The sequence below is a fragment of the Poecilia formosa genome, unplaced genomic scaffold, assembly GCF_000485575.1.
Source record: "Poecilia formosa unplaced genomic scaffold, Poecilia_formosa-5.1.2 Scaffold868, whole genome shotgun sequence".
Lineage (NCBI taxonomy): Eukaryota > Metazoa > Chordata > Actinopteri > Cyprinodontiformes > Poeciliidae > Poecilia > Poecilia formosa.
The window spans coordinates 1-12,493 of NW_006800807.1; the positions used below are offsets into that span (position 1 = coordinate 1).

The following is a 12,493-nucleotide window of genomic DNA, read 5'->3' on the forward strand; positions in this document are numbered from 1 at the left end:
AATTCCACTGCAGGAATTTGTTTGTGTGGGATCATCGAGGTTTGTTGATGAAGTGAAAATGCAACAGAATCAAAGTATTTCGGAACCAAATCTTTAAAATAATCACATGCTTTTATTTAGTTTAGTTTACATGGTCCAAAATCTTTAACTTAAAAGTACCTGCAGGACAAAATGAAATATTAAAAAGAGAACACGAGACATAATTTTTAAATACATGTCGCATTTCTTTTATATTGTAAATCCAAAACTGAAAAAAGGGGTTTTGCACGTTTGTCTTATTCAATTAAGACACACAGTTTGCAAATTCTGCAGCCAATTTGGTTTTAATAGACAAACTGTCCTGTACCTAAAAATGACTGTAAGAACATTTAAAGTTAATAATTATTAACTTTAAATTATTAATTATTAATTAATTATTAACTTTGGAAACATTATTTTCTATGCCATTGTTCACTAAAAACCACATATGTTGGTCTAGCAAGGGAAAAGTGCTGAGGTATTATATCAGCCAGCTGACCAGCAGTGTGTAGTCACATTCACACTTAAGCCTTTTTATGCAATATTAGAAACACATTAAAACATTCAAGTGAATTCAAATAAAAATGAAAACTTTAAAATGCTAACTAATCCTTTAGTTTATGCTCAATCATTTTTTGATGCGTCTAACGTGAAAATCGTCTCTTCTTAACGTCAGTGCATTGAAGCAAAAGGTGATTTTTACAGAATTTAAACCGACTAGGTTAAGTTACACGTTTGGTTTGGCATTTCCTACATGAAAACTTCACCTGTTGATGCCTGAACGGTTTTCTATGTAAAAAGCATTTCTGCAATAAGTAAATTAAAATATCCTTTGCTGAATAAAACATCTTGAAAAAATGCTGCTGCTGCTGCTGCATGTCGACTTGTATTCATGTTCATTTCCACAAGTTGTGACTTTCCTGTAAAACCTTGAAGATCAAAACCTTTGACCACAACAAAGACGCCATCGATCTGCGACCAGAAGAACGCGCCTGACGGTTCGCTCCACCGGACCGGGTCGCCTCAGGATCCGCCCGGCTACGTTACAGAACTCCAGAACTGTAATTTCCCTCCCTTTGGGTCTGTTGCTGTTATGCCTCCTTGTTGGTTGGTTTGTTTGTTTTTGCTGCACTGAGCTTCTGCATGTCACCGCTGCACAACGAGTTGCGCCTCATGTTGATGGGATGATGCGTTCAGGGTCAGCCAAATAGCTCGGCTCTGTGGCTGTGTGTGCAGAAATGAAATCCAGCTGTGAGCGTTTCCCAGCTGAAGCCAAGCTGTTTGTGCTTCCCTGTATGTCTGTCAATGCATGGGGGAGCTTTTGCATGCATCCAAGGTGGACTAACTGAACTTTATACACTGGTGATTTGTTGTTGAGCTCGTTGAGAGCGTCTCTGTGGGTGTCCACGTCTCACCGGGCTGATTGCATATACAGGAAGTTTGGCTTCTTTTTTTGCACTAAAGTCTTTCTTTTCTGGGTCTCATTTCTGAGAAAAGAAAATGGGTTTGCACTTTTGCTCTCTGCACAAATTTCCCAACACTTGACCACCCCCAATCACCTCACTCTGGCTCTCTGAGTAAATAATGAGCCTGTTCTGCCACTGCTGCACAAAAATACAGTTTTCTGTTTATATAAGTAAGAAAATAAAACGGTTACTGCTGGTTGTTTTGGGGCTGTAGGCAAACGGAAAAACTCTTGAGCTTGGCTTCACAATCCTTTCACTTTTTCCTCTGGTATGAGGACCGACCTTCTTTATTTCACACACACTGCAAAAACACAAATGTTACCCAGTATTTTTGTCTAGTTTCATCTGCAAATATGTAAGTGCACCTAAAGTAACTTTCCAGCAAAATACATAAGCTTGTTTTCTGTAAAAAAAAATTAATAATAATCTAATAGGTTAAAAAAAAAAGTACTGGCAGATTTTTTTAAGTGAAAAAATCTACTAGTGGATCTAATACTTTTGTCTATTAAAGACTTATCAATTTAAACATTTATCTTGCTGAAAACAAAGTTATTTGTCTTATTTTAAACATATTTGCACTGGAAACTTGACAAGAATTCTTGGTAACATTTTGTTTTTGCAGTGCATCCTTCTGCTGCTCCTCACAGCTGTGGTCTGTCTCTGTGCTGCTCAACAGATGTTTCTCTATAAATAATTTATTTCAGCAATTTAGTTCAAAAAGTGAAACTCAACATGTTTACCTCAGAGGATTACTCTGCCACCACCATGCTTCATAGTAATGGTACACTGTAAAAACACAATCTTTCCAACTATATTTGTGTAGTTTCTAGTTTCAAATATGTTGCATTTGAAACGAGACAAAAAATAACTTGCAAGCAACTTCACAGCAAGACATACAAGCTTCTTTTAAGACTAAAAGTTCCTAGATTTTCACTTAGATTGGAAACATAAGTGAAAAAAAATCCAGAAATGTTGTGTGTTTTGCGTTTTCAATTGTACGAATATATTTAAGTTTTTGCAGTGTAAAGAACCATGTGCACACTGCAAAAGCACAATCCTACTATTTGTCTAGTTTCTAGACAAATAGTACACTTGAAATGAAACAAAACTAACTTACAAGTAATTTGCAAGCTTGTTTTACGTAAATTCCTTAATATTAATGAATATTTTCCATTGGAAGATCATTTCACTTATAACATTTAAAAAATGTCAAAGTGAAATAAAGGAATTATTCATTCAAAATAAGCTCTATCTTATTTTGAACTTATTTTTGTCTTAATACTAACATATTTGCACTAGAAACTAGATAAAAATACTTGGTGAGGTTTTCAGTGTTTGTCTCGCAAAAATGCAAAATTTTACCAAGTTTTTTGTCTAGTTTGTACTGCAAACGTTTTAGTACATTTGATTTAGAACAAAAATAACTTCAAGGTAAGTTTTCAGCTTGTTTTGATCTTGAATATTTATTTTTAAAAATGACTAGTTCCACTGACAGATTATGTAACTTATAAGAAGATATTTTTCTTATTTTAATTTAAATAAGCTGATGGTGGAACTAGTATTTTTAAAAACTGTTCTCAATAATAAAGCTCCATCTTGCTGAAAAACTTTTACGTTTTTGTCTTAAGTGTACTAAAAATAATTGTAATATCAACTAAAAATTCTTAAGATCTTTTTGTTTTTGCAGTGTATTGTTTTCCGAGATGGTGAATTTGAGAACCAACAATCATTTTGTTCCCTGTTATGAAACAGTTTGACTTTTTGAACTGGATTACTGATAAAAACACATTTTTCGGTCGTTGCGCTCCGTCTCTGAGGCGTTTTCTGCTTCCTGTCACCAACAGGCTTCGTGGCGATCCCACACCCTCACCGCCGCGATCACTCATCCTACCCCAGAACTTTCTGCGACCTCGTCAAACCCGTCATCAGCGCCGCTGCTTCGCCCAAGCTGACCTGCACCGACCTGCCGCCCCGGAACCTCGGGCAGCAGGCGCTGAGCCCGCAGCTCCGCAGGCTGGAGCAGCACCAGAGGCAGCTGCTGGAGCTGCAGCAGCGCCGGGCGCAGCAGAGTCGGCCGCTGGAGGAGGCCGAGCAGGAGAGGAAGAGGAGGGTGGAGGAGGAGCAGAGGAAGAAGAAAGACGAGGCAGAAGAAGAAATAAAGAGGAATAAGGCAGATGAGGAGAGGAGGAGGAGGGAAGAGGATGAAGAGGAGGAGCTGCTGCAGCAGAGGAGAGATCTGGAACTGCAGCTGCAGCAGCAACAACAGGAGCTGCAGCAGAGACAGCAGATCATGCAGTGGCAGCAAGAGCTACAGCAATCCAACAAATCCCAGACTGCACTGCTGTCCCCTTCGTCTGGACTCTGCACCATTTATGAAGCCTTGGAGAGCAGCGAAGACGAAGAAACGCCGGAGCAGAACCCGGATGCAGACCCGACCCAACCTGGACCGGATCCACACGAACAGATGTGTCCCAGCTGCGACTCTGACCGACCGTCTCCGGAGCAACCGCCGCCCCTCGACCTGGACTGGGGGAAGAAGGTGGACATCGTCCAGCAGCTGATCAACCAGACGCTGCTGCTGAACGGGGACGGGTGCTCCTCCCTGCTGCTGCTGCCTGGAGGGGCGGGGGGCACCCTGAGCCCCCTGGAGAGCAGCCTCTGGCCCAGCCTGCTGCCCCCGCTCACCCCTCCGTCTGCCACAGTCACCTCCGTCAGCAGCTTCTCCCCCGAGGCCACCGGCAGCTCGCCGCAGGGCGAGTGGACGGTGGTGGAGCTGGAGACGCATCACTGAGGCTGTGTGAATGTTTTTACATATTTATTAAAGCTATTCAGACATCATGATGGTGTAATACGAGACGGATAATCTGTGAAAATAACAACCAATCAGAGCCAGGAGGAGGGTCCTGGCGCTGTCAATCTACCTGATGTGTGTGCTGCTAAATGTATTGAAGGCTAAGAAACAACTTAACATTCCAGGAAAATCATTCATCCACCAGTGTGAGCATTCATGACAGGATTTGTTGTGGTGAAGCAACTGCAGTATAACAGAGAGGAAAGGGGGGAGAATATAAATGGCATGTACACAAGCTTGATTGACAGTACTAAGACCCTGCACCTGGTCCTGACTGGTTTTCTAGTTGGCATTGGGAGAAGGAAAAGCAGTTTATTCTTTTTTTTTCTTTTTTTTTTACTTTTTGAATCTCACACCATCAGTGAAAGTTTTAACAAATATGTAAAAACTTTTTTTTAATTTTTTTTTTTATGAAAGTTACATACTGCAGCTTTAAGGGGTAGTTGTGGAGATGCACTGCAAAAACCAAAATCTTACCCAGTATTTGTCTAGTTCAGGCATCTGCAACTTTGGACCTTCAACAGTGGCTCTTAATAAATCTCTTAAATTAATAAAGAACCAACTAATAGATTAAAATATAAATTTAATCACAAATGTTGGTTTAAACAGCTGTTTTCATGTAGTAAATTAATTTCCAACAACATGACACTAAAAATACCAGTGATTGATTTAGATGTATTATATTTTTAAGTTGCAAATCATGTTTTGTTTTTCATTTTCTATAAATTTAACAATCCCACAGAAGGAAACATATCAATTTTCCTTTCTCTTTATTTTAAAACTAAAAAAATAAAATGAAGTTTATTTTAAATTACAAATATGGATTGGATATTTATGTAAAAAAAATTGTCTGTCTTCTTTTAAAATCATGTAATATTTGTGGCTCTTATTTATCCTAACTAAAGGTAAATTTGGCTCTTAAGGTTGTAAATGTTGCAGATTCCTGATCTAATTTCTGGGGCAAATGCAGTTTGATACTTCTAATAAGACGGATAACAAGTAACTTTTTAATAATCTAAACTATAGTCAATAATTCTTGAATCTTTATAAAAAGTACTAATTCTGCCGGCAGATTTTTTTTTCATTTATAACAAGACATTTTTCTCACATCGTATGTTAGATAATTTGCCAGTAGAATTTATTAATCAACAATTACTGGCTGAAAACAAGCTCCTAATTCTTGCTAAAAAGTTACTTGAAAGTTTTATTTGTCTTATTACAAGTTTAATGAGAGATTTGCACTAAAAACCAGACAAAACTGATTCAGATTTTGTTTTTGCAGTGAATAACAAGTGTTTGTTTTCTCACAGTTTGGATTTAAAGGTTTTGATGGTGAAAAATTACAAAAACTGGAGACCAGACTCCACCTGAGAGCAAATCTGACTTTTATTCAGCAAAAAATTACCCAAAAGAGTAAAAAAAAAGTGTAAACATTTTTCTACTTGGCCTTTATTTCTTGTATAAGTTAATTATAGTGACACTTAAAAAAAAAAATCTGTCCCTTTTTTAACCACTTTCTTCCTGTTGAGAGCTTCCGATCCAAACAGGTGTGTAGATGTACAAAGGCACTTAAAGGCATCGTAAAAACCACAACACCTGTCAAACAGCAGCGGCGTTCAGCTGCTGTCAGCTAATCCTGGATTAGGCCCACTGTGGATGGGATTGGGGTTTTCTTACCCCTAATAAGGGCTTTTACGCTGCAAAAACACGAAACATTACCAAGTACTCTGCTCTGGTTTTAATGCAAATATCTTAGTAAACTTGGAATAAGACAAAACTAACTCGCAAAAAACATGGGAGTTTGTTTTAAGTCGATAATTCCTTAATATTGATGAAAAAGTACTAGTTCCATTGGCAGATCATTTCACTTGTACCAAGACATTTTCCCATGTTATAAGTGGAACTAGAACTTTTTCCATCAATATTAAATTAATTATCTTGCTGAAATGTTACTTGATAGATTTGTCTTGTTTCACGTGAGAAATTTGCATTAGAAATTAGACCAAAAGTACTTGGTTAAATTATTTTGTTTTTGCAGTGTAGGTGGTGATTCAACTCTTGGAGAAAAAAAAAAAGAGTCAAAACTGTTGGCAGATTTCACGATATAAAAATCTATCAAGTTTGGGTTCATTTTTTTTAATCGAAAGCTTCATATTTGATGTGAACAGACAGCAACTCGGCTCTAGAAGTGATTCCTTCAGCTCCACAAACTGCCTCTGCTCGTAGTGTCCAACTCATCGGGCTTCATGATCCCCACAGAAATCTGAGCGCACACGAACGCATCATGGCGCCAGTCGCTCGCCTTCACACTGGATGCCTCGCACGCATCGGGTCGTGAGGTCACAATAGGAAGGTGTTGCTCACCGACACTGGATACGACCGAACCGAGCCGACCGGTTCGGTTCCTCATCAAATGAAAGGCGAGACTGTTTGAATCCTTAGTTTACTGGTCTTCTAGCAGATTGCACTTAAACTCTTGAAGTAATATAAATATAAATATTTCAGACCAGATCAGGTGGGTATAAGGGACTTCCTGTTGATCACAGCCGACTGGTGAAGTTTATTTTTTAGATTAAAGAAAACGTTTGATCTCAATCTGCTTATGAGCTTTTTGATGAAACACTGGAGCGCGGCTCTGATAAGGCCTTAATCCTTCTGTTTTCAAATGCGTTACTGTTTAAATGCAATTTGAAGTTAATTTTGAAAAGGTTGTATTTTTTTTATTGTGCTGCTCTGGTTTGAAAAAGAAAACTGGTGGATGAGACGACCTTAGCCTGACCTTTCAGAGCACTGCAATAACACAACATCTTACCAAAGTGTTTTTGTCTAGTTTCTTGTGAAGGGGTGTCAACAGTGCGGTCCAGGGGCCGTTTGCGGCCCGTTGAGTAGTTAGGAGTGGTCCTGGATGCAGCCTAGAAATATCAGCAAAAGGAGCCGACACAGAGGGAGACTTTTTCTTTTTTATGAGATTTTTGATGATCAATTTACATCTTAAATAGTTTTAGACACAAATCAAGTGTTTTTTCTTTTATTAGCCATGTTGTTTTTATTGTTCATAGTAAGTAGGGCCACAAATCTCCCAATGACGTTTTACTCAAAAATAGATTTAGTTTCATCAAATAATTAAAATAAACTAAATCCAGTCAAGTATTGTCAAAGACTGTTCTCATGTTTGGAATAAACTAAAAAATGACATCTTGACCAACAATTTAGGAAACTGTCCAACTTTGAGTCACTTTTAATGACTTTTCATATGTAGAATATTACATGTTAATCTTTCAGAGCAGGTAAAAAGGAAAAACTTCACAATAAAATTATTTTCTGGTTTTAACTGGGAAAAATATACAAATTGTGGCCCCAAGTATTTTCAACTTGGCGATTTTAGCACATGGTGCAAATTAACATACAAATAACTTTTCAGCAACATAGGAGTTAGTTTTAAGCAAATAATTCCTTAATATTAGTTTTATGAAAGTACTACTTCCACTGGCAGATTATTTCACTTATAAGATATTTTCCCCATGTTATAAGTTAAATAATCTAACAGTAGAGCTGCTACTTTTTCATCAACATTAAGGAATTATTGCCTTACAACAACCTGTATCTTGCTTAAATGTTACTTTTGTTAACTTGTAAGTCAGTTTAGTTTTGTATTAAAAGTACACTAAGATATTTGCACAAGAAAGCAGACAAAAATACTTTGTACTGTCAGAATATTTTGCGTTTTTGCAGTGATTGGATCTCTTCCAGAAACGAAGCACAAACGGCTCGTCGTCGTCGTTTAAAAGCTTGATGCACTCCTCATGTTCAGGAAAGTTTTCCAGATTTGTTTTGTTTTTTTGTTTTTTTTTTTACAGCTTTTGCTGTGAAGATGAACTGAAACTTTGAGTCTTCTGATTGTTGTTAAAACTGTGAAAAGCTGCATGGCCTGTGCAGCCGTTTGTCTCTCCATGTTGGACTGTCCTGTTGCGTGTCTGTCAGTCTGTGCTCATGTTAAACCTGGAACTTAGAAATGCACTGATTTGACTTTAACTGGATAAAAACCATTTCCAGCTTTCTTTATTTCCTTTCTTTTTTTTCCCCCCTCTGGGGATAAAACGTCACTAATATGCTGAAGGATCTTTGATAGAAGTAGTTTTGGATCTCGCTGAAAAGTTGGGAAATATTGGATTATCTCTAATTTGTTGTTGTGTTTAGGGAGCAAAAAAAGGTGGGAGATTTAAATCCGGACCTGTCGATCACAAATCAGACCAGTTCAGGAAAAGTTACCCAGTTTACATTAAATCTGATGCATCTCTAATATCAGACGTGCTGCGGCTCCTTTTCTCCTGTTGGTTCTTGGCAGCAGACACAGAAACGTCAAATTTAGTAGCTTTCAAACATTTTCAGTTTTCTCTGTTTCATATCCGTCTAAGACTGGAGTCTGCAACCTAGAGCGCTTTTAGACCTTCAACAGCTCTTAAGAAACCTGGCTTGCATCGATTTCAACAGTTTTTTTTTATGTAATAAATTGATTGTCCACAATAAAATGACACTAAAATATTGTGATAGTGTTATAGATCTATTATTTCTGTCAATAAGTTTGAAATCATGTTCAGTTTCCAGAAGTTTCTTTTATGCAAATGTTTTCTTTAAGCTCTAAAAACAGAAATAAAACCAGGATCTTTAAAAATGGCAACAAATTTCCTTAAGTAGACGCTTACCAAAAGTTTTAAGTTGTCTTATATTTTTTCTTTTTTTTTAAAAAAGGGGCATTTAACATATGCGGCTCCAATAAGTCTTATTTAGCAGGATTGTAACAGGTCTGGGTTTTAGTGAAAACTTCTCTGCACATTTGAAATAAGACAAAAGTAACTTTTCAACCAGATTCAGCAGCTTGTTTTAAGTCAATAATTATTGAATATTGATTAAAAAGTTTTAGTAGCACTAAAAGATTATATCAACATCTTGCATAAGGAAATGTATCCACCTTATTTTTTGCAAATGTTTTATTTTAAAATCTGAACACAGAAATAAAAAGGCGAAGTTTTAAATTTTCATTTCTGAAAAACTTTTAGTTTTTTGAAGGTTTTGTTACATTTGCGGCTCTTAATTTTGTAAAGGTTGCAGACTCCTGATCCAAGATGCTCAACCAGGTTTGTGTAGCGTTTGTAGTTGTGCCGTTTAAAGACTGATCACTGTATTGAGCAGAGTCTACTTTACTTTTCTACGTCAGAGTTTTAGAAGTATAGCAGCAGAGTTCTATATAGATTTTACTGAGTAGCTACTAAAATGATTTATAGGTGTTTATTCTTTATACTTAAATTGCCTTCCCTTGTCCATGTAGAAGCGATGAGTTTTTAATAGTTCAAGGAAAACAGAAGTGGCCCGAAAAGGACTGCAGTCGTTTCTCAGGATCAGAGTTATTTTCTTCACTCAGATGTTAATTTATTAAAACATCAAATCTGGCCTGTTTGTTATTAAAACCAACCTGTTGAAGTGAAGCAAACGGGACAATTTCCTCCAAAACAATGGCAGCTCGTTTAAATTGTGATATTTTCCGTTTTGTTTTTGAGAAAATTTGTGATTGTAATCATTTCAATGCAATGTTTCATGTAAATAAAATACTTTTTTTTTTTTTATAACATGCCTGGATTTATTTGCACCAAACAGCAACTCTTAAAAACAATCTACAGAGAAAAGTTATACTTTTACAAATCCATAAAGAACAGGATTGGCAGCAAACATGTGCAGTAAAAAACATTCGTAAAAAGAAATTTACATTCTCTAAACATTGGTGCTGCTTTTTAACTTTCCCAGGTTAGAAAAATTACAAAACAACCTAAATGGATGTCAGCATCGTGCTGAGGGTTCTGATGGCACAACATGGAGGAAAAAATGAAGAGGACGACTTAGAAACTCTTCAACCTTCCTTCTTATCCGCAGCTAAATGATCAACGCCGAGTGTGTCGGCAGAACAAAGATCCCCAAAACATTAAAACTGGTTTGGTAAGGATTTTATCCGACTAATATTAAGCTTCATAAACACTTCAGGCCTCAACATCATAAAAAATTCTGAAACACGACAAAAACACAAAATCTTACCAAGTATTTTTTCGTCTAGTCTCAGTACCCTTGAGATAAGAGGAAACTAACTCAAAGCAACTTTTCAGCAAGATATTAGCTTTTTTAAGTCACAAATTCATCAATATTGAATATAAGAAAGTACTAATTCCACTGGCAGGTTATTTTACTCATAAAAATGTTATAAGTGAAATAATCTGGAACTTTTTCATCAATATTAAGGAATTGTTGACTTAAACTCCTATCACTTGCTTAAAAGTTGCTTGTAAGTTAGTTTTGTCTTATTTCAAGTGAACTAAGACATTTTCACTAGAAATACTTTGAGTTTGTGTTTTTGCAGTGAAATTATTAAAACCTGAGCCCTCTCCAGAAAACCAAACAATTTGAATGAATGTCATTTCTAATGATAACAGGTCAAAAATGAAGCCAGGGCCAATTGGAACAGCTACAAAAACAATATAAATCTAAATTTTACATATAGATATATTTCCACCAAATGTTGGTTAGTGTTTAAAAATCCTTTAAGATGTATCTTCAATCAAGGGAAAGGAAAATCCTTTCAAATCTTTATTTCCAAGCCCAAAATTGTCATGCTATTCAGATGAAACTTCTGATCAGAACCGAATATCAGTTTAGCCTGATGGCTTCAAAGCTACATCCTGACACTCCAGGTTTTCTCCAGGCAGCAGCAGCAGCTGCTGCCGTGCATTAACTAACGTGTGTGTGTGCGCTCCTCCTGCAGGCCAGACCTCAGTCAGCGTGGCACGTCAGCAGCAGCTGCTGCAGATAGTCCGTCGCCGTGCAGCTGGACGGCTCGTTGCGGCCCAGGAACAGCAGCCTGCGATAGCTGGCCTCGGGGACTTCGCACAAGATCCTGGAACGAAACCACAGCGAGACGTCGCGAAACACAGACGTACTGGGTTCACACGCTTTTCCCTCAGTAAAAATCTAGGATTTTTCAGGCATTTTCAAGGTAAGTTTTCAAGCACGTTGGAGATTAAAACAATAAAAGAATACAAAAAGAAACCGTTTCAATTCCCTACACAGTTTCAATGATGTTGTTTAACATATAAAATATAAGAAACTTTTGTTTTAATCACACATTAATAAGTAATTGAGGTAATTAGAAATGGTAAATATTCATTACTTTGGAACAATCCAAATAAACTGTGTTAGGGCAAAAGTACCTTAAAGCTCCAATCAAATGCTTAAACACAATATACAAAATATAATTTACATCATTTTAACTTAATCAATAAAAGCTTAGCATGATTTAACTTTAGACACTGAGAAAAAATGCACCCAGTTGAACCGTAAATAACATTTTCCAAATTCAAGCTTTTTATCAGACGTTAGATTGCACTTTTTTACAAAAATGTCATGCATTTACAGGGATTTCATATAGAAATCAATCACTTTCCAAACCTTGAAATTCAAGCATTTCCATGATTTCAATGAACCCCGGCTTAATAATTGTGGTTTCTTAAAAATAATTCTCAAAGTAAGCATGAAGAAAAATTAGTATACTGATGGATTTCAGCTTTACCAGTCGTATATGTCATCTGTAGTCCGTTCTGGCTTCACCTGCACCCACTGACCGATGGACCACATCCTCACCACGTTATCGTTGGAGGCGTCTTCGTTCTCTGAGTCTGGGTCAGCATGTGTGTTGAGGATGTCCTCATAACACAGGAAGTAGCTGAAAGAGGCAGTTTGAAGAGCTCACATAGTAAAGGTCATCTATTATACTTTCTTGAACAGGTTAGGATTGGCTTATGGGCTTAAAAAAAACATGTTCATTACATTTTTGGCACAATCAGCTGTTTTAGAGCCTCTTGTCTCTTTAAATCCAAATAAACAGTTGCTGGCCACGCCCCCTGGGCTGGAGTTCTGCTTGGGTTGCCAAGTAACCGACTGGGCTCTGCGGAGGTTGCTAGGTAACAGCGGAGGGCCAATGGAATGTGACTTAACAATAAGGTGGTATTTGAAACGGCTCTTTTTTTTTTTTTTTTTTTTTAAAAACAATGGGAACCAAAATGGAAAAAAAAAAAAGAACAAAAAGGAAATTTTGAAAAAAAGGTCTCCTTTAAGGGCA

At 37.1% G+C, this 12,493-nt stretch overlaps 1 protein-coding gene across 2 annotated transcripts in view; it reads right to left on the minus strand.

The window, feature by feature from the left end:
- Positions 1 to 10,951: 10,951 nt before the first annotated feature.
- cunh19orf67 (chromosome unknown C19orf67 homolog) overlaps positions 10,952 to 12,493 on the minus strand; it is a 6,142-nt gene continuing 4,600 nt past the window's right edge. For both annotated transcript variants that reach the window (XM_016666981.1, XM_016666980.1), the window contains exons 7-8: positions 11,945 to 12,097; positions 10,952 to 11,272 (exon numbers count right to left, since the gene is read on the minus strand). In XM_016666981.1, coding sequence (XP_016522467.1) covers positions 11,149 to 11,272; positions 11,945 to 12,097 — 277 coding nt within the window. In that variant the 3' untranslated portion in view covers positions 10,952 to 11,148. The remainder of the gene's footprint in view (positions 11,273 to 11,944; positions 12,098 to 12,493) is intronic.